The 23,344-nt window shown below is 41.7% G+C and overlaps 1 protein-coding gene across 1 annotated transcript in view; it reads left to right on the plus strand.

Moving 5' to 3' along the window:
* Positions 1-19,843, plus strand: part of LOC137320581 (RNA exonuclease 1 homolog) — a 32,376-nt gene extending 12,533 nt beyond the window's left edge. Inside the window, exons 10-15 of the mRNA XM_067982264.1 lie at positions 3,112-3,185; positions 4,130-4,237; positions 8,310-8,425; positions 9,005-9,143; positions 17,246-17,357; positions 18,447-19,843. Coding sequence (XP_067838365.1) covers positions 3,112-3,185; positions 4,130-4,237; positions 8,310-8,425; positions 9,005-9,143; positions 17,246-17,357; positions 18,447-18,538 — 641 coding nt within the window. The 3' untranslated portion in view covers positions 18,539-19,843. The remainder of the gene's footprint in view (positions 1-3,111; positions 3,186-4,129; positions 4,238-8,309; positions 8,426-9,004; positions 9,144-17,245; positions 17,358-18,446) is intronic.
* Positions 19,844-23,344: the final 3,501 nt, after the last annotated feature.

The following is a 23,344-nucleotide window of genomic DNA, read 5'->3' on the forward strand; positions in this document are numbered from 1 at the left end:
CCTGCAATGCAAATCAACCTTTCCTGCCCAGAAAGGGAACCATTGAAACTGTAGAGTCTTTCCTGCAAGTAGTAAATTGTTAGAGATTTAAAAGAAAAACTTAGATTTTAAATTTTTAAAAACTTTTTTCTTTTCCCCCTCTCGCTCTTTCTGTACCTGATTTGACTCTAATTCACCCTATTTCTTTCTTGTTCCTCTTTCTTTCTACCCTTAAATCTCATTGGTTAAGGAGACAGACTATTAGTCCCGTCATTCACTAAGGTCCCAGATGCTCTGTTGCCCTCACTGTGCCTGTTATCAGTTCGCACTTCCAGCAACTTACAGGGCAAAAAAATTTCAAGCTGATGAGGTGAGGAAAAAGTCTAACTAATGGGGGCACGTCACGAGATGACCTACTCCAGCGAAATCTGGGCCAATATCTGGCCTATATACGTCGAAAGGTATTCGGTGAAGCGTTGTCCTTTTTACTAACTCGTATACACAAAAACTGGACACTGTTTCTCCCACACACAGCTCAAGTTTATAAGATTTAGCTTGCCTCTGAATTGTCTCTCATACTTGGTCAAAACTATTTTAGTTAAATGTCGAGTCGCCACAAGTACAGTACAATCCTAAGTGAAGATAAACTTTCAAAAGTGGAGTTTGATGCCAATGCATTAACAAAACTACTTTATTCACATTTAACTTAACACAATTCATAGCCTTGCACCATTGAGAATTACAATAGATAAGCATGTAGAAGTTATTAAATTACACTTGTGCCTCTAATAATTCAATTAAGTGTATTACAATATTTTGGGTTTTCTTGCATTATAACAGTTATGCTCAGTGTCTGTGGTTGCCAAACAACTTAAGTTTATGTTTGCAATTTGTATTCAACACTTGGCAGGTAAGTGAACAGGTTTGAATATCTAGCTTATCCCTGTTATAGTCTAAGCTGAAATATACCATCTTGTCCTTTGGGTAGATTGGCTTTGAGGTACCAATTGTTTGACTTCCTCTGAGATACTTCGTTTCACCTCTGGGGCACCTTATGTCACCATATTCTTTGGTTGTTGTCTTCTGATTTTGCCTACATTGGTTATGGTCTGGCAACACCTTGATTTTAAAATTCTCATCCTTGTTTTTAAATCCCTCCATGGCCTCACCCCTCTCTATCTCAAGATCTCCGCGCTCCTCCAATTCTGGCCTCTTGCGTATCCCCAATTTTAATCGCTCCACCATTGGCGGCCGTGCCTTCAGCTGCCTAGGCCCTAAGCTCTGGAATTCCCTCCCTAAACCTCTCTGCCCCTTTACCCCTCTCCTTTTAAGGCACTGCTTAAAACCTACCTATTTGACCAGGCTTTTGGTCACCTGTCCTAATATCTCCTTATGTGGCTCGGTGTCAAATTTTGTCTAATTAAGCTCCTGTGAAGCGTCTTGGGACTTTTTACTACATTGAAGGTGCTATTTAAATGCAAGGTTTTATTGCTTCTCTGCATAATACTACAAATTCACTCTCATAGAAACATAGAATGGTTACAGCACAGAAGGAGGCCCTTCAGTCCATGGAGCCCGTGCTGGCTCTTTGTAAGAGCAATCCAGTTAGTCCCATTCCCCTGCTCTTTCCTGTAGCCCTGCACATTTTTTCTCCAAGTATTTATCCAATTCCTTTTTGAAAGCCATGATTGAATCTGCTTCTACTACCCTTTCAGGCAGCGCATTCCAGATCCTAACGACTCGCTGTGTCAAAAAAAAAGTTTTTCCTCGTGTCAGCTTTGTTCTCCCGCTATGTTCAAAGGCACAAGCTATTCAATGCACTTACGATAGTTAACCAGTTTACTTCTGTCAGATTGAACTCTAGATTCCTTAATCTTGTATCTTTCACTCCCCTTCTCCGCTGCTACAGAACTGCTTCAAAGGTTGTTTACACACTTTTAATTTTCTGTCCCGTCTAGAAAGTTTCCTAGCATTATCTTGGAACTTTCTTTCAGTTCTTCTCTTTCTGCTCTCTGCCTTTTCAGCTGTTTTTACTCTCTAGGGGTGGAGAAAAGCATAATTTTATACATTAAATTCTACTAAGGCAAGCCCAGTTCATGAACTAAAATCTTCATGATCAAGTCAAAAAGGATTAACTCTTATCACATCAATCAGTTAATTGTACAGTCATGTGTCAGAAACTGATGGTCAAATGGAAAACTTTGATTAGTGCCTCTGCTAACTCCTCCCCAACTTCCTTCAGTGTTATGGTAGTAAGCATCTCTGCTATTTCCTTGCTCAATTACAAGACGGTCCCCTTTATCTCTAAATGGTCCCACCCCTCTTTAGAGTAACCCTTTACTTGTCCTTGATATTTCTCTTATGTTGACTGCCAATCTCCTTTCTTTCTCTGCCTTAGCTTCCAAATTTTGTTTTTGCTTCCTTCTAACATTTTTATATTTCTCATTTTCTTCCATATTACTCCCCCTTATTTCATTTTTAAATCTAATTTTTGCACAGATTGATTCACCCTTTGGTGCACCTTTATTACTCCTTGTCAGAATGTATTAATCCTGTTCGTTATCTAGCTCTTTCTTAAGTATCTCGTGCTGTTTGGATGTTTATTTCCAACCAAGTCCCATTTCATCCCACTGAAATTAGCCATAGTCCAACACCCTTATCTTTCAATGTGAATCTAATTAAGTTATGGTCACTATTTCCCAAATGTTCTGCTTTCAGGTCACTTACTTGTCCAGCTTTATTACCCAGAACTAGCTGTAATACTGCATTCTTCCTTTATTGGACTATTTATGGATTAAGGAAACTTTCCTGAATGTGTTCTGAGAACACCTTCCATTTTGACTGCAAACTTTTCTTATTGCAGTTTACCTTATGATAAAGCCCTCCACTATTACAATGCTTACTACTACAAACCTCTAAGTCGCCTAAATCTCACCCTCAATTTCTATCCCACTATTTGCTCAACAACATTACCTCAATATGGTAACATGTCCCACCTTATTTTATGTTCTTGTATTGAATTGAGTACTCTGATCACGCTGGATGCAAAGATTCATTCTAGTCTCTAGCTACTGTGTTCCTTGAGTACTTTTTAATGTGTAAGAAGCTGTAATATATGCTGTTTAATTCCAGTGGCTGGTGGATGGGAAACCCGATATGGTTGCTGTGAAGGATCTCTGGGATCTGTTGGATGTCAGGTTGCCAAGGTATAAATACAAGCCACAGAAAATGTAAATAGCAAATTGGATTAGGGTAGGATTTTTTTTTGTAAGTCATTATTAAGAAAGCTTAAGGATTTGCTATCTGAGATTTTGAAGATAACAGATTTTATTGGGAAATCTACATTGATGACACCAGCTCTACCTCACCACCACCCCTCTCAACCCCTCCAATGCCTCTGTTATCAGACTTAGTCCGATATCCAGTCCTGGATGAGCTGAAATTTCCTTTAATTAAAACATTGGGAAGACTGAAGCCATTGTCTTTGGCCCCTACCACAAATTCCATTCCCTGGCCACCAATTCCATCCCTCTCCCTGGCCATTATCTGAGGCTGAACCAGACTGTTTGCAACTTTGGCGTCCTTTTTGACCCTGAGCTGAGCTTCCAACCCCATAATTGTCTCCATCACTAAGACCGCCTACTTCCACCTCTGTAACGTCGCCCGTCTCTGCCCCGCCTCAGCTCATCTGCTGAAACCCTGATTAATGCTATTGGTACCTCCAGACTCTACTATTCCAATGCTCTCCTGGGCGGCCTCCCATGTTCCACCTTCTGTAAACTTGAACTAATCCAAAACTCCTGCCTGTATCCTAACTCTCACCGCCCTGTTCACCCATCACCTTTAACCACGGAGCCATGAGCTGTTACCTTCATTTTTGTGCATTGCTATTGAAGAAAGAGAAAAGTTTGTTAATTCAAATGCTTTAATGCATTGACGTTGAATGAACAGAGAATCAACACAAACTCACTTCCTGAGATAACTGGGTTGCTGGAGTACTTTCAGAACTTCTGTTAGCTTTCAATCATTCAATCTAATCTGATTTGTGTTTCTCAGTGTGTGTTTTGCAAGGCACCATATATAATGGAGTGTTTTGTTTGTGTAAAGAACTTTATGCATGTTAATTATCAGCTATGTGTCTTTTGTGTAGCTACATGTTTACAATCGAAAAGAAAACCTTGAAGGTTTTGTGAAGACTTTCCTTAAACTGATTCCCCTTGATGGAAATCCTGGTGTGTATGCAGTGAACTCTGAAATGGTAAGGAAAAATTGTAAAAATTGTTCTTTTTTTAAAAAGTGACTTATCGAAAACTCATGTTTTCTTTAATCTAGACCTCAACTTGTCACCTCCCAGATCCATGCCCATCTCTTCCACAACACCATGTTTGAGTCACTACTTTCAGGTATCTGCATCTCCCAGAGCATCAAAACGTCATGAACGACATTCTCTGACTGTGACCACAGTGCCTCATTCTTCCTTGTCTTTGCAGCTTTCGACATGATCCATTACATTATCCTCGCCTGACTCCTCGCCTCCTTTCTCTGTCTGTTGGACTACCCTCACTTTGTTCCACTCTTGCCTATCTAATTGCAGCTAGAGTAGTTCTACCAATAGTTTCTCTTCCCACCCCAGCACTGTCGTCTTTGGAGTCCCCCAAGGAACTATCCTTGCCTCCCCGGCCTCACCTCACGACGTGCTGCTCTTTGACGACGTCATCCGTAGACACAGGGTCAGCTTCCACACGTACACCGATGCCTGGTTCTACACCACCTCCAACCCTTCCACTGCCTCTGTACTGTCAGACTGCTTGTTTGACATCTAGCCTTTTATAAGTTGCAATTTCTCATGTTTAAACATTGATAAAACTGTTTTTGCCCCCCCCCCAACCAGAAACCTCCCTAGCCACTGTCTCAGGCTAAACCAGTCTGTTTGCAACCTTGGTGTCATATTTGACCCTGAGCTAAGTTTCCAGCCCTATATCCTCTTCACAAAGACTGCCTACTTCCACCTCTAACATCATCCATCTGTTGCTGAGCCCCTCATCTATGCCTTTGTTGCTCATGGATTCATCCAAAACTCTGCTCTCCAAATCCTAACTCAGCAAGCTCTGTTCATCACCCTGACCTCGTTGATCTATGCTGGCTCCTAGTCCCTTCCAGTGTCTCATGTAAAATATTTATCTCATCTCCCTATCTCTGTAACCTCTCATCACTGCAACCATCCCGTCCCTTTCTCTGATTCTGGCCTCTTGTGCATCTCTCCCCCACTCCCTTCGCCCCTCTATTGGCAGTCATGCCTTCAGCTGCCTAGGCCTCACACTTTTTGGAATTCCCTCCCTAAACCCCTCTACCCCTCTTCCTGTAAGATGCTCCTTAAAACCTACCTTTTTGACCAAGCTTTTGGTCACCCCTCCTAATATCATCTTTGGCTCCGTGTCTATTTTTTCACTCTACACCTTTTGTGAAATGCCTTGGGACATTTTTGTACGTTAAAGGCACTATATGAATGCTTTTTAAAAATATAACATACACCATGTACTTGCAATTGCTGTAAACACGGCAGGTGAGGTGCAAAACAAAAGTTGATGAGAGCCTGTAGTTAGAATATGGGATTCAGCTTTGAAGGAATGAAAGACGTTTAAATTTGTCTCTGCTGATCTGGTAAATCGTGATCTTTTAGCACCTATTAAGGATTCCTTCCAGAAACATACTTTTTTTTCCCAGTTGCTGTGCTAAAGAAAGAAAAAAACTTGCATTTCTATAGTGCCTTTCACAACCTCAGGACGTCCCAAAGCGCTTCACAGCCAATTAAGTACTTTTGAAGTGTAGTCAATGTTGTAATGTAGGGGAACGTATAAGACCATTAGAGATAGGAGCAGGCCATTCGGCCCCTCGAGCTTGCTCCGCCATTCAATGAGATCATGGCTGATCTGCTTTTTACCTCCACTCCACTTTTCTCCCTTTTCCCCGTATCCTTTGACTCCCTTGCTGATCAAAAATTTGTCTAACTCCGCCTTGAATGTATTCAATGACTCAGCCTCCACAGCTTTTTGGGGTAAAGAATTCCAAAGATTCATGATCCTCTGGGAGAAGAAATTCCTCCTCATTTCCATCTTAAACGGGCGACCCCTTATGCCCCCTAGTTTTGAGGGGCAACATCCTCTCAGCATCTACCCTATCGAGTCCCCTCAGAATCTTGTATGTTTCAATAAGATCGCCTCTCATTCTTCTAAACTCCAATGAGTATAGACCCAATCTGATCAATCTTTCCTCATAAGACAACCCTTCCATACCTAGTCTGAACCTTCTCTGAACTGCCTCCAATGCAAGTATGTCCTTCCTTAAATAAGGGCACCAGAACTGTACGCAGTACTCCAGATGTGGTCTCACCAACACCTTGTACAGTTGTAGCATGACTTCCCTGCCTTTATACTCCATCCCCCTAGAAATAAAGGTTAATATTCCGTTTGCCTTCCGGATTACCTGCTGCACCTGTATGTTGACTTTGTGTTTCATGTAAGAGTACACCCAAATCCCTCTACCGCAGCATTTTGTAGAATTTCTCCATTCAAATATTTTGCTTTTTTATTTTTCCTCCCAAAATGGATGACTTCACATTTTCCCATATTATATTCCATCTGCCAAATTTTTGCCCATTTGCATAACCTGTCAATATCCCTTTGCAGACACTTTGTTTCCTCATCACAACTTGCTTTTCCACCTATCTTTATATCATCAGCAAATTTGGCCACAAAACACTCTGTTCCTTCATCCAAGTCATTGATATATATTGTAAATAGATGAGGCCCCAGCTCTGAGCCCTGCGACACCCCACTAGTTACAGATTGCCATTTTGAAAATGACCCTTTTATCCCGACTTTGTTTTCTGTTAGTTAGCCAATCCTCTATTCATGCTGGTATATTACCCCCAATACCATGAGCTCTTATCTTGTGCAGTAAACTTTTATGTGGCACCTTATCGAACGTGGCAGCCAATTTGTGCATAGCAAGATCCTGCAAACATGAATGGGATAATGACCAGATAATCTGTTTGTGATGTTGATTTGAAGGATAAATATTGACCAAGGTATTGGAAGTCCCCTGCTCTTCGAATAGTGCTATGCGATCTTTTGTGTCTAACTGAGAGGGCAGACGGGGCTTCGGTTTTACACCTTATCCGAAAGCAACCTGAGTTGTATCTGCATGGGACATGTAGCCTTACCCACCATCTTCACTCAACCAGATGTGGTTGAGGTGCAGATCATACATTATATAGATGGAAGGAAGGCTGTCATTTTATGAAAACTGATCTTGGCCAATTTCTTCCTCCCCCCACCCCCCCCCCCCAAAAAAAAAAGCTTATGACCTGAATTAAAATTGGAAGTTTCTAATAACTTTGCTGTATCAGGTTTGGTTCCTGTTGCAGCTTCAGGTCATTATTTGTAGAAAAAATTGCTATGGAAGTCTTTCAAAAAAATGGACAAACATATTTATATAAAGCATCTTAATCACACCCTCAGGGTATCCCAAAGCACTTCACAACTAATAGATTAGTTTTGAAGTACAGTCACTATTATCCAGGCAAACATGGCAGCCAGCTTGCACACAGCAAGGTCCCATGAACAGCAATGAGATCAGTGGCTGTTTAATCTGTGTTGGTGACGTTGGTTTGCGACATGAATGTTGGCCACAATACTGAGAATTCCCTGCTGTTCACAAAGAAAATGCTATGAGATCATGGTTTAACTTCTCATCCAAAAGATAGCACCTCTAACAATGCAACACTCTCCGTATCACACCAGCATTGGCCAGGGTTTATGTCCACGAATCCTGGAGCTGATTCAAAAGCTAAGCAGCAGGATTGTAACCAGCTGTTCTCCTAGACCTCGCAGTAGCTGATTCAAAGGTTTCAATTTGCAGAAAGACACCTGACTAGCTAGAGAAAGCATATAGACACGTGCATGCACATCACCCCATGGTGGTATAAATACCAAACTCCATATTGGTAAATTTTAGAGATGACAAATCTTTAATTTTACAAAAGATCCACGAATGGGCCAGTGGGTAAAGGCAATATACTGAGCCCAACAGATCAAGAGTCATTCCTGACCTGGCTTCAGGCAGGTGGGTGCTACCATTGGACTCTGTGCCCTTGAGCTGGGGAGGGGGAAACCAGCCCAGGCTTGCACTCCTCGCCATCTACTGAAAGGTGTAATGCCTGCATTTGTTGGGTGAGGATGGGATTGGACTAACCTGAATAGAAATGACGTATGAGCTCTGGTCTCCTAGATGTAAAAGCTGAAAATATATATATATTTTTCCTATTCCAGTGTTACACTAGGCAAGGTGTGGGACTGACTCGTGTAAGTGTGCTCAGTGCCAATCTTCAAGTGGTTTATGATGTATTTGTTAAACCAGATAATGAAGTGATTGATTACAACACCAGGTAAGCAATCATTTGTGTATTTAATTCATACGCATTTGTATAAATGAATGCGTTTAATAGGTGGAAAGACACATATCCAAACATACAACCAGTAGAGAGTTTTAAAATTTAAAATATACTAACACTGGTCCTGAAGGTATGCTTGAAGAATTGAGTTGACTGAAAATAAAAATCATGTTTTCAAAAACTAAAGGAATAAAAATAATATATTGATGTAATTTAATAAACTTAAGTATTTTGAAATTTTTCTAACATTTACATTTTGGCAAAGTCACCATTCCATGGGGAAATTTCCTCAGTGTTGTGCAATGAAATTATGAATCCATTATTTAAAAAATATAAACTAGGTGTATAATTTTGGTGATGTGCAAAGGAAAGTTCATCTTATCCTGTGCTTCCCTTGTTTCTGCCCCTTCTCTTCCCCACCCTCTCCTGGGCCACGTTGCATGAAATGCACTTAAATTACCTCTTGCTAATAATAAAAACACGCCAGCTCCATTCAGTTAACAAGACTGGTTCTTTATAGTTTCCTTCTGTTACTCTTGGCTGTCTGATCAGTTTTAAACTTCCAATTTGTAGGTTTTCTGGTGTGACTCGGGAGGACTTGATGACTGCAAAAACAACTCTCCCTGAAGTTCAGGCAGCGTTACTGATGATGTTCAGTGCTGACACCATTTTGATTGGCCATAGTTTGGAAAAAGACTTACTTGCACTCAAGGTGAGCCAACATTTTGAGTCTTTCAGTTGCAGTGAATCCAAGAACTAAAGTTTTGTTTGCAATGCCCTTTTAAGTAATTTCAGTTTTTGTGACCCATTATTGCTGAATCTTAGCTTTCTGAAATGTGCTTAAGCTAGTTTCCTTTCACTGGGGGTATACAGATCTTTAATCGTGCTTGTGAATAGTTAGATTATGATTTGAAGCATCTTTCTGCCTGTCTGGTTCTGTATTACAACAGTGATTGCATTTCAAAAGTACATCATTGGCTGTAAAGTGCTTTGGGGCATCCTATGGTGTGTAAGATGCGATATAAATGCAAGTTTGTTCATCTCTCTTTAATCCAATCTGCTATAATCCTGGATCCAAGATGAGATTAACTTGAAGTTCCAGCACAGTTTCCAAAAATGTTTAAGAATTTTATCTGAGGGCAAAGTCGTCATTTCACATTATTTTGTCTATTTAAAGCCTTCCATTTCCTGGCCCCTCATGCATCACCTGCATCTTAATGACTTTCTACATCTTACAGTCCCCTAATGGTTTAACCCCTTAGCCCCCTGAGCTGCTTGCTTTGAGTTTTATATGGCCTTTCTTAGTGTGGAAATCACAAGCCTCTGAGCTTGAATCCACTAAACTGTTATTTTTGATTGATTTTCTTTAACAGAAATCATTTACACAACTGTGCCAGTTATGTTTGTTTGCATCTACTGTAACTATCATAATCCTTGCCCAAATCAAGGAGTCAACCACTGGGGCAGTTGCTAACCCTTTTCTATCTGATAAATGGCCTTTTTAAAATAGCCTCCACTTCATGAAATATCATTTGACAAACTACTTTCACTTGTTTAGGAACAGGTGATGAGATGATTAACACTTGTCCAAGTCACTGATTCATATACTTACTGTCGGGAATTCCTTATGTGATTCTTGGACACTGGGCGAATAGTCAAGCAAAGAAAGTCACCCTCACTCACTGTAGTTTCGTTAATCAAAAGTAATTATTTAGTGATATCATTAATACGAGTGTTCATGAAACAAAATCAGACCATACAAATGACTCCTTTATAAAATCCTGTTATACACTTAATAATTCGCAGCGTTATGTAATGACTTAACGATTCATACACATCAAATCAGGCAAATCATTAATACGTCTACAACCTTTAATCCAAGGATTTTGCTCATCGGGCCTGAAGGTCGATCAGCTCTTCAGAACGCAAGGTCCTCCTCTTGATGTTCAACTGCAGTGTGCGTTCCTTGTGACTGCCGGGTGGTGAAGAGAAGAGCCCCCGCAAACCCCCCACCCCACCCACCTTCCTGCTCTTCTCAGTTTTTTTACTAGAAGCACGCAGGATTGGGGAGGGTCATTCTTTTTGTCCAATCGCTCGATGTTGCTATGCCTCAATCATTAACATACTTCAATGATTGACCGTTTAGGCTTTGATCGTGACTGGAGACCCTTTGATGTAGAAAAGACCATGGGCCCGATATCAGGAGGGAGGCGGGTTGCCAGCAGGGGGTCGACTGGGCACGTAGGTAACCCGCCCAGTGAAATCGGTGGGTTCCCCACATGATCATAAGTAAATTGAAGCCACTTACCTTGGCTTCCGGGTTTCACGCTGGAAAGCTGCTCAGCGGGCGGACTGCACACCCACATCATAGGCTGTCAGCTGGAGGAGCCCTATTTAAAGGGGCAGTCCTCCACTGACTGCTGCAGAAAGGAGCCAAAATTATAGCATGGAGAAGCCCAGGGGGAAAGCTGCTCCCAGGTTTAATAATGCCTCACTCCAGGTTCTACTGGATGGGGTGAGGAGGAGGACAGATCTTCTCCCTGGCAGACAGGAGGAAGTAGCCTGCCTCTGCCACCACGAAGGCCTGACTTGAGGTAGCAGAGGAGGTCCCCACACCACCAACAACATATCACGCACCTGCATACATTGCAGGAGGCGCTACAATGACCTAACCAGGTCAGCCGAAGTGAGTACTCTTACTCATTCCCCTACACTCCATCTGCCACATCACCGCCCCCACCCACATCTCCTTCTGCACTGCCAACACTACTGTGTCACATCACCCCTCATACCCACTCAAAGCTCATCCTCATCTTACCTGCACTTACTCACCTAGCCAGTAATCATTCCACCACCAATCTTCATACAATCTCATGGTTCTATCTCATACTCACTCTCTCATGCATCTCTTTCACGGTCAGCCTCACCCAACCTGCCACTACCAGTGCTGCAGCCACAGGGCATGAATCATGTGTAGTAGGAAGCATAAGGCAAACGTGTTGTGAGCATGAAAGGGATGCACAAGGGTGTTTGAGGGTTTGTCATGGTTTTTACTTATATTTGATTTCTGATCAACTCACACTACATATTATATTGTCACCACTACTGCCACGTCTTGGCCATTCTTGACTGGCTTGTGCCACCCATTGGGTCACCCTACAGTGGGTGTATGTGTCGTTGCACGACTACTTTGTGCAGGTGCCTGTTGCGCAGCACTGTGTTGTGTAGCTCCACGTGGCGGAGGTGGACGGCGAGGCTGGTGATGTTGCTCGTCCTCCAATGGATTGATGAATGCAGCAATGGAACCCCCCCCATCCTGACTGAGTGTGAGGAGGTCCACAAAGTAGGTAAATGTGTTTGGACAGCAGAGTTTAGGGTATGATTTAATAATGGAGTGTGGAGACAACGGTGTGGCAGGCAAAACTTTGTCTGAGGTGACAGTGCCCTGCTGCAATGAATGAGGGTTTACCCCACACCTGTTAAATGGACATTTTCAGCTGCCACTGGCTGCAACACGTCTGTTTAAACTGAGTGTTTCCCCAGCATGGGAAACACGCTCTGGGTAGTCCAAAACCCAAATGCTCCTAAAATCTCCAACTAATGAGGTCTGTAAACAACCTCAAGTACCCAGATAATGACCTTAGGTGGGGTCCCGCCGGCTTTGATTGCCGGTGGGGTCCCGCCGGCTTTGATTGCCGGTGGGGTCCCGCCGGCTTTGATTGCCGGTGGGGTCCCGCCGGCTTTGATTGCCGGTGGGGTCCCGCCGGCTTTGATTGCCGGTGGGGTCCCGCCGGCTTTGATTGCCGGTGGGGTCCCGCCGGCTTTGATTGCCGGTGGGGTCCCGCCGGCTTTGATTGCCGGTGGGGTCCCGCCGGCTTTGATTGCCGGTGGGGTCCCGCCGGCTTTGATTGCCGGTGGGGTCCCGCCGGCTTTGATTGCCGGTGGGGTCCCGCCATGTGGGGGCTGCACGCGCACCAATTCGCAGCATTGGGGAACCCAGAAGTGGGCGGGTTGGAGCCGGGCTCCAGACCTGTTCAGGGAATTCCCAATTTTAGGAGCCCCCCGCCACGAACGCACCCGCTTGGCCATCCGAAAATTGACCCTCATGTGTTTGCATAATGGGTTGTAAAAGGCTCTTACATTTCTATGCTTAGACATTCCTTATACCATATGCTGGGTGCAACACTGATGTTTTACAAATCCCAGTTCTTATGAACAGATTACCAGATAGGAATGAGGCCCCTGCTTTTTTTCTCACCTATCACTGCCTTCCTGATCTGAAGCCTTTGACACATGTCCTTGTTGCCTTTTCTTACATTACCCATGTTGCGTTGAAAAGCTTATGCTTCCAAACGCCCATGTGTTTTGAAAACCTGACAACCCTTTAAGCTCAATATTATCCATCTAGATTATGTATTTAATAATCTAGATATCTATCTGGAGTACAATGTCCTTGATCCCGAAACTCAGACTTCTCCAATGCCATCAGCGTCAGTGAGGGAATAAAAGGATTTGCGAGAACACAGTTAACACATTACTGTGTCTACTGGTTTCCAAATCTCATTGTTTAAAAAGGGTACAGTTAACCCCTTTCCTTCAAATATCTTTTGATATAGGGGTTTTGAATCCCACAATACCTTTTTTAAGTGACTCCCTAGAAGTTTTTATAACAATGGATTTAAAATTGAATATTAAAAAGATGATCGGAACATGCCGCATTGATATTCCTACTCATTATTCATAATGGCTAAAATTAAAACTTCCTGAGCGAGCTCCTTAACACAAGATCACCCAGTTTCTATTATAATCCAGAAGTTTGAGGCACATATTTCACTTTTTTAAATAAAAGGTTAATTGTCCTTGTTTCAAGAAAATAACAAATCCAACTCAAGTTGTTGAGTGCTGCTGAATTTATGTAGTCTGATATCAATCATGTGTGAAGGGAAATGCTGCAATTTCAAAGCAAGGTGTCAGTCTTGGCTCAGTGGTGGGATTCTAGCCTCTGAGTCAGAAGGTTGAGTTCAAGCCCTTCTCCAGAGACTTTAGCACATAATCTAGGATGACATAGTGCTATGTGTTCTCCATCTGATGACGCACCAGGCTTAAAATGCCTTGTAAAACAACCTTGTTAAATTATATAAAGTGTGAACACATTTGCCTTGGCCACCCAGCAAATTTCATAGTCATTTGCTACCAGGTTTGGTGCACAGGTAGGATAGCATTAACTTGTTAACTCCCATCCTGCTCTTGACTAGAGGATGTCCCTTGCTACAAAAAGATCCACACCTCAACACTTCCTGTAACAGCACTCCCAGAGTCGTTCTGACTTTTCACCCTGTTTCTGCCATCTTATAAATTTACTGCCAGTTCCCATTTAAGGGTGACCTAACAGTCCTTTAAGTGCTGCTGACAACTGACATCATGTCCCTTCTCCCTACACACCAGTACAACTGTGCTGGTAGGTCAACTTCATTTAGATATATTTGGCACTTTCAGTACAGCTTGAGGTCAGTTCTGTGCGCAACAGGTAGGGGCAGTGCCCATGGAACATTGCTCTTGGTGTCTCTGTGCCCCTTTGTTTTTGCTGGCATGGTGGACTTGCAAAGTTTTTTTTATATAGCCTACTCATTTAGTCCTGTTTTAATTTAAGTGTCTAGTTTGTCTTTGCAGTTATGGGAAATTATTTTGCAGATTCATTGACATGTTGGGTATCGCTATTGGTCGGAGGCATTGGTTGTTCTAATCTGGTATTCCCATTCAATCCTGGAAAATTTTCAGTTTGTAACTGACTGCATGTAGGGACTTGTTGCACAAATTTTTTTTGCCAGTGGCAATATAAAAGCAGCCATTAGTACAAAGCTAATTTTGGCCCTTGTTCACATCGAGGTGCAGTCTCTCCATAATTTATCAATTCATTAATTCAATGAATGGACAGTTTGAAATCATTCAATATATGAACTTGATTAAAGCTGGGTTTTGTGCCGGTCCATCAGAAATTGCACGTCACAGACAAATTTACAAGAGAATTTCATATTTAACCTGTAATAAATAGTAAGCATTTAGTAATCTGAGATTTAGTTAATCTGCTTCAATTTGAATATGAAGGTGGGGATTACAGGAGTTATCAGATCCCTGGGAGTAGGAGGTTTTGCCAGAGTGTCACTTCTAATAATAGTGAGGTGAAAGGAAAAAAAAGCCTTTTGTTGTAGAATTGAGGATCAGGAAATAATGATCAGATTCAATATACGGACTTTGGCTAGAACTGAATGCTTGTTAACTCTTGGTCTACATGACTCACTTACCTTGATTAATGAAATGAAATCTTATCATAGAATCATAGAAACATAGAAAATAGGAGCAAAAGTAGGCCCTTTGGGTCTGCTCCGCCATTCAAAATGATCATGGCTGATCGTCTAACTCAGTACCCTGTTCCTGCTTTTTTTCCCCATATCCCTTGATCCCTTTAGCATTAAGAAATATATCTATCTCCTTCTTGAATACATCTAATGACTTGGCCTCCACTGCCTTCTGTGGTAGAGAATTCCACAGGTTCACCACCCTCTGAGTGAAGAAATTTCTCCTTATCTCTGTTCTAAATGGCATACCCCATATCCTGAGACTGAGACCCCTGGTTCTGGACTCCCCAGCCATCGGGAACATCCTCCCTGCATCTAGTCTGTCTAGTTCTGTTAGAATTTTATGTTTCGATGAGATCAGCTCTCATTCTTCTGAACTCTGGGGAATGTAGGCCTACCCGACCCAATCTCTCCTCATACGTCAGTCCTGCCATCCCAGGAATCAGTCTGGTGATGCCTTGGTAGAAGAAAATGACTGCATTTAACGTTCAGTAAAAGCAGACATACTATGAGAGAGCTTGATGTCTGGAATCTGTGTTGTTGCTTAACGTTAGTTTTTAGTTTATTTGAAAAAGGAACCAGGTTTTGTTAGGTTATCGACTGGAAAGTTACCTTGTTCAGCTTACTTTTTACTTAAATATTTTTGAGGATCAGAGGATACTTAATGGTATTCACATGTCAATCTTTTTGTGGATATGTTATCTGTACCTTGACACATTTTGTGTGTTTGAAGGTATGTTATTGCTGGGATCGGAATACTTTACACGCACCCTTCAAGCATCGCCAGGTCAGAGAGCACAGCTAATACAGAACAAAACTCCCTCACTGTACCTTGGGCCTAGATCCCTACTGTTGGTGTGACAGTTACACCAGCTCTTGCATCAGCCTCTGAGTGAGGTTAGCAAGTGATGTGGAATTCGGAGTGAGTTTGCTATAGTCATTATGAACACGATTGAAACTGCTCCAAAACAGGTCAGACAGCATCTGTGAAGAGAAAATACAGGTTGATCTTCTGGGGAGGGCCCTTTAGCACTATAGATTGAAAGATGGGAAAGCCTTTTAATAGAATTATTTTAAAAAATGGAGGAGGCACTCTCCGCACAGCTGTCGTTAATAGGTTGAATAACTTGTTTTAGTGAAAAGCAGGAGATTGCTAGAAAGAGTGCAGAAATTGCTAGAAAGAGTGCAGAAAAGATTTACTAGGATGCTACCGGGACTTGATGGTTTGACTTATAGGGAGAGGTTGGATAGACTGAGACTTTTTTCCTGGAGAGTAGGAGGTTAAGGGGTGATCTTGTAGAAGTCTATAAAATAATGAGGGGCATAGATAAGTTAGATAGTCAAAATCTTTTCCCAAAGGCAGGGGAGTCTATAACGAGGGGGCATAGATTTAAGGCGAGAGGGGAAGAGATACAAAAGGGTCCAGAGGGGCAATGTTTTCACTCAAAGGGTGGTGAGTGTCTGGAACGAGCTGCCAGAGGCAGTAGTAGAGGCGGGTACAATTTTGTCTTTTAAAAAGCATTTGGACAGTTATGGGTAAGATGGGTATAGAGGGATATGGGCCAAGTGCAGGCAACTGGGACTAGCTTAGTGGTATAAACTGGGCGACATGGACATGTTGGGCCGAAGGGCCTGTTTCCATGTTGTAAACTTCTATGATTCTATAATATAAAAGGCTATCTGACAGGCAATAGGCAGAAGCATTGAAGACATTAAAGAAACAAAGTACATGCAAATAAGTAAGATGGATAGAAGCATGAACAAAGCATGTTGCAGAAGAACAATGCCTCTGGAAAGAGGAAGAGGTAGATATGCTTATTGATGGAATAATGTAGGTTATGAAACATGATCTAGCAGAGACTGGTTGAATGGAGGTTGAGGATCGGGGGTGGGGAGGTGGATGGAAAGTGGATGGGAGGGGAATTAGGACCATTGCAATGGGGAAATGTCGGCTGAGGAATAAAGATAATTCAGAAGCTCTGGTCGGGGAGATCGAATTGTCAGAGTTCATGTCTGAGATGGAGAAACTGGAAGAATGGAATTAAATCTTTACAGAAGGTAAAGATGTGGGAAACTACTCGCAAGTCATTTCACATTGGTGCCTTGCAGACCCTTCACCTTAGTATCTATTGGAATCCAGGTCCCAGATGTGAAAGACCAGTGTCTAAACCACTATCACCCAGTCCCTCAGCACATGTACCCTCCATTAATATCGATATTCATTGATTGCAAAGTGGACACTGATGATTTTTGATTTGTCCAGTTTGATAATGATTGATGCAAATTTCGTGACCATGTTGGAGACAATGTACTTACCTCCACATGAAAATAATTCCCATTTTATAAGGTTGATGGTATGGGTAAATATTGCTAATTGTAAAGCAGCTTATGTTGAAGTTTTTTTAAACCAGAGAGAAAAGCTTTATCCTTTCTCATGAAATTCTTTCTTTATACACAGCTTATACACAGCATGGTTATTGACACATCAGTTGTGTTCCCACATCGTTTGGGGTTACCACACAAGCAGGCACTCAGAAATTTAATGGCTGATTACCTCACCCATGACAATGGTAAGTCATTTGAGTAGAAATTTCACAAAACATTTCCATTTGTTAGATACAGATGGATGATTGAGGTAATCATGCTGCCCCAAAAATATACATTGCTGTGATTGAAGTATGCTGCAGTAGAATGATGTGACATTAGATCAGTGAATCACTTGTGTAGTAGAGTTTGTAATCAAATGGTTTTAGAATTTGAATCTAATCAAAATATTTATGCTCCTTTTGATTAACTTATAAATTGAAATGTTATTTAAATTTTATTTATTGCAGGTACCAATAGTTGGCTTGCACTGTTTTTTGACTCTATTCATCAGGCTCCCCAGAGGCACAGTTTCTATCTCTGGCCCATACAGACCAGGAAAATCCCAGGTTTAGTCACTTTCAGCCAGGGCAGCAGCAGAAGTCAGGGAGGGGGCAAAATGACCAGATTCCCATTCCCTGATCTCTTCCTGCTAGAAGTATCCATCTGTGAATGCTGACAGAGGGCTGGGCTCAGCTCTGATCTCTTCAGTCAGTCTGCTTACAATCTCAGTCAAGGCTCACACATGAACAATGATCCTTTGGGTGAAGTATGAAGGACTTCAGTGATGTGGAGACTGGAGAAGCTGGGGTGGTTCTCCTTTAGAGCAGAAAAGGTTAAGGGGAGATTTAATAGAGGTGTTCAAAATCATGAGGTTTTGACAGAGTTGATGGGGAGAAACTCTTTCCACTGGCAGGAGGGTCAGTAACCAGAGGACACAGATTTAAGATAATTGGCAAAAGAACCAGAAGGGAGATAGAGAAATTTATTTATGCTGCAAGTTATGATCTGGAATGCACTGCCTGAAAGGGTGGTGGAAGCAGTAATAACTTTCAAAAGGGAATTGGCTAAATAGTTGAAAAGGAAAAATCTGCAGGGGTGTGGGACTAATCGGATAGCTCTTTCAAAGAGCCGGCACAAGCGCGATGGGCTGAATGGCCTCCTCCTGTGCTGTATCATTCCAAGTACCAGAAGTTGACTGCTGCTGGTACTGCAGTAAAGGAATAGAATGCTTTCAGAGGGTGTGGGGGAAAGGAGATTAAAATTTGATTTGCTTCCCTTGTTTCTTGTACCAGTTGAAGGCCCTGGATCGGTTGAGAAAGGTCGTGCCTGCATGGAGCTAATGATGTGGAAAGTGAAAGAGGATGCAAAAGGGAGGAAGTGGTGAGACTACTTGGAAAGACCGTCAGAAGGAAAATGACATGCACGTCAGAACCTTCCACCTTTATGATGTCCAAGTGGATGTACTGAACACCTAGCCCCTGTCATCAGTTTAAAGAAAATATTTGAATTCTGTATGTAATGCTGTTATGTTCATGTTTGCCTGTGTTGAAAGGTGGCTACTATAAAGAAGTAACCTAATCAGTGGGCCCAGATTACATTATAAACCGGGTGAATGGAGCTCCATTGGCTCAAATGGCTTTTAAACCATTTGAACAAAAGTATCGCCTTCAAATTGCACTTGTTACATTTGGGATACACACTGTTCAATCTAAGTGTGGGGGGGGGGGCCTGGTTTTTGAGCATATGTACTGACCAGTAATTAGTGCACTCTGCCTTGGTGCATGCTAATCTTCATACAATATGATTAATGGTAATGAGGCCATAACTGTAGGTTTATTAAAGTCTGCTGTTAAGCATTTAGATATGCCTAATATTCACCATTGGTTTAAATGTCTTTTGTTCAAAAAGAAAAGATGGAGGTGGTTATTGCAAGTTGTAGCTGCTTTATTATTGCTATCTCAGTATAAACAGTGAGGGGCTGGGCTTGGAGTATTTTGAGTAACTCCTAGTCAAGCTAATAAGCTTCCATTGGTGGAGACCATAGTAAGTATTCTAAAAGGAACAGAAGACAACTGTGGCCCTTCAATGAAACCCATACAACTGCCATCTTACTAATGGAGAGTTTACCAGCTGTAGGTTTTGAGTTCTAGAAAATAACTGCTCTGGATACAGTCATGATGTTACAAAATGCAGGGAAACTGAGGGAAAAGTAATGATTTATAAAAATGTGAATTTTTTTTAGTTGTGATGTATCTTCAGGTTCTTCACTTAAAGGAAACATTAGTGGATCGTCCCAAATATGTACAGATTGATCAGTCACTATCTCTCCTTCCTATTCCTACACACTTACTAAAATGTACTTTACATGTAGGCTGTTTTGCATAGTGAAAGTGAGGAATCTGGACACCCTGTTGTGCTACCAGTTTGGTACCTGATTCGTGTCAAAATGCTGATTATTTTAGTACCAAATTACTGATCTATCAGTAGACATCTAGGGAGGAACAGGAAACCAAAGGATGGAATCTAATTATAAAGTGCAGTATGTATTCAATTTTTTTTTTTAGAAACAGATTGTTAACTGGCTAGATTACGAAAAGTTTTGGAAATGCTCTGTGATACTTGAGCCATATTTTCATTAAACATTAATACTGCAATATTTTGGCTAGGAGAGGGACGATTAAAATTTATTAAAGCAGCTTGGCATGTGTTGTAAATATTTTGCTGTAAATGTTTTGCCTGCTTTTTGTGTTTCATGTGTTTTTTAAAAAAAACTTTTCTTCCAGCCTTTAGCTTACTGGATAGCTTCACTAAAAGAAAAAGGAAAAATAGTATTTATATAAAGCATCTCCTCCCATCCGAGTATAGCAAAGCACTTCACATACAATGAATTACTTTTGGAGTGCAATAACTGCTCAAGGTAAAGGCAGTTGCCATTTTACTCACAGCTGATTTTTCTACTCTGGTAATGGGTGAAAAGGTATAATAAATACATCTTTTATTACAATATATTTTTCTCCAGTGCAACAGAAAGTAAGTTATGAAATAGTGGAATTCTCAATACACTATAAAGTTGATTTACATTAACATGTTACCAGCATTATATGTATGGATAGCACCTTATCAGAGTGAGACAAGGAGGGGCAGCTAGAAATTCAGAACAAGGGGGTTATTGACCATGTGGAATAAGAGTGATGGATAAGGACAGTTGGCCAACTACCTCTACTGAGCACCTTATAGTTGTTCAGCTTCTATTTAAATGGCAAATTAGGAATGTTTTTAATGCTCTAGTTTCCATCTTTTACCAAATCTAAAATTGGACAGTGCTCAGACACTAGCTGAGCATTTCCAGTAGCAGTCTGCCTCAGATTTTTGTGATGAGATGGTAAAATGCACTCCAATCCAACACATGAACTGCTTGATTCATTTATCTTTTCAACCATATAAACTGAAGACTGCGTATTAGGTAAATATGTATTACAATGGGAATAACTTGCATTTATCTCACATCTTAACATAGAAAAAGTACTTCACAGAGGGGGAGGTAGAAATAGATAGAGAATGGTGGGAGGGGTGACTGCAACTTCAATTGAAACGATGGGTGGATGTGGAGATGTTTGGGGACAGAGTCCAAAGAGCAGGGTCAAGGTAGCTGAAGGCTTCCCCCAATGATGGACAAAAGGAGGAGGGGTGCATAAAAAGGCAGAGTTGGAGGACCAAAGAATGTGGGAAGAAATACAAGGTTGGAGGAGGTTGTGGGGATAGGAAGGGGTGAAGCCATGGAAGGATTTAAAGACGAGGATGATTTTAAATGTAATGCATAGCAACGCTTGGAGCCAGTTTAGGCCAGCGAGGATAGGGATGATGGGTGAGTAAGATAGTGCAGGACAGGATATGTGCAGCTGAGCTCTGGACATGTTGGAGTTTATGGAGAGCAGAGAATAGGATGCCAACAAGGAGGATATCTGAGAAATTGAGTTGAGCAATGAATAAAAACATGAATAAGGGTTTCAGTGGAGGGGGTTGAGATAGGGGCAGAGGCAAGCAAGGTTGTTAAGTTGCACATTGCATTTATCCCTATACCAAAGGGCTGGTGTTAAACTATTTGCAGATCATTCTTTGTATTTACTCCTATGGTAAAGGATTCTTAAGGTTGTATATGTTCATCATACCTGCCAAGGGTTAATGGAGGATTAATACATGGTGTATCAGCTTTGATAAAGTTCCACTTTCAAAATGAAATTTAGCCTGTTTTTCTAAATAACCTGCTCAAGAATATGAATAATTTCTCCATATATCATGCACAAAACCAGATTCCCTGTACAGTCACAAGGGACACCACAGGTATGTGAATACTTTTTGCATTTTAATTATCCTCATTTTGGAGCAAAATTTTCCAACCTCCTTTGGTCCATTCCTGGATGGAAAGGGAGTCTGCCTGTTACCAGCCCAGTGTCAAAGATACACTGATTTTTTTTCTCTCTCTCTCTACTTACCCACCTCCCTTTCACAACGCAACTCAGATTGGCAGCCCCCTTAGTGGGAAAACTCACATCCTGCTATACCTTCATGCAAGTTGTCAGGCCATGGTATTTAAATATTTGAGAATTGTATGCATCACATTTTAAAAGTTACTTATTAGAGGGAAGACCATTCCCCAGGTCTCTCTTCTCCCCCCCCCCCCCCCCCCCACCCCGCCCACTTCTCTCTTCTCCTCTACATCATTTTACAAAGGGGGAGGGGCACATTTAAACATATTTTAACACCATCCTTACTATAACATGCTTGGACACAAATTACACACTATCCAACTGATAAAGAAAAAGGTTTAAATAAAAATTGTGTTTCAGGACACACCAATGTTCCAGTGAGTAAAAGAAAAAGACATGCATTTAGATAGTGCCTTCCACTACCTCAGGACATCACTAAGCATTTAACAGCCAATGAAGTACTTTTTGAAGTGCAGTCACTGTTGTAATGTAGCAAGATTCCACAAACAGCAACAAGATAAATGACCAGATAATCTGATTTGGTGATGTTGGTTGAGGGATAAATATGGGCCACCAGCGAGAATTCCCCTGCTCTTCTTTAAAATAGTTTCCATGGGATCGTTTATGCCCACCTGAGAGGGCAGATGGGATCTCTGTTTGACAGCACTCCCTCAGTACTGGCACTGGAGTGTCAGCCTAGATTATGTGCTCAAGTCTCTGGAGTGGGACTTGAACCTACAACCTCCTGACTCAGATACTGAGCCTAGTCCTAAACATAAGGATACCTTATTCATAGTCATTACTGAGTAACTACACACACATTATCAAAATTTTTAAAAAATGTACAAGTCAAATACAAGGTCCAGTTGTGGCTCAGTGGGCAGCACTCTCGTCTGAGTCAGAAGGTTGTGGGTTCAAGTCCCACTCCAGAGACTTGAGCACAAAATCTGACACTCCCTGTGCAGTACTGAGGGAGTGCTGCACTACTGGAGGTGCCGTCTTTCAGATGAGACGTTAAACCGAGTCCAACTCTCGGGTGGACCTAAAAGATCCCATGGCACTAGTTCACCCTGGTGTCCTGGCCAATATTTATCCTCAACCAACATCATTGAAATCAGATTATCTGTTTGTGGGATCTTGCTGTGCGCAAATTGGCTGCTGGGTTTCCTACATTACAACAGTGACTACACTTCAAAAGTATTTTATTGGCTGTAAAGTGCTTTGGGACGTCCTGAGATTGTGAAAGGTGATATATAAATATAAGTTCTTTAAAGATTGCGTATTGTGCTTAAACAATGCAGATGATATGTTGAAGAGAAACAGCAGTTTATATGTGAACAATGGCCTAGCAATGATCAGCAATCTTTCCTAGTGCATTTACAGAGTGCAGTGTCACACCAGCAGGAAGACCAGGATCAATGGGGTCGATTTTGATTGGTGTGCGGCTGGCCGGCCAGCGGAGTTTGCCACGAGGAAGACCCTGCGATCTCGAGGCCCAGGGTCTCATTCAAATCCCACCAGCGAGGTATGGAGTATGAGCACATTAATATGAAACATTTATGAGCAATAGTGCCTGAATTAATGTTAACAACATGTTTAAAACATCAGTAAATTCTTGTATGGAGGTCAGAAAAGATTTACCCAGAAACTTCTTGTGGCTGATTTTTCCCATGGCCCAATAATTATAGTTGGATGTGGTGCTT

This window comes from Heptranchias perlo, chromosome 4 (genome assembly GCF_035084215.1).
Source record: "Heptranchias perlo isolate sHepPer1 chromosome 4, sHepPer1.hap1, whole genome shotgun sequence".
Taxonomy (NCBI): Eukaryota; Metazoa; Chordata; class Chondrichthyes; order Hexanchiformes; family Hexanchidae; genus Heptranchias; species Heptranchias perlo.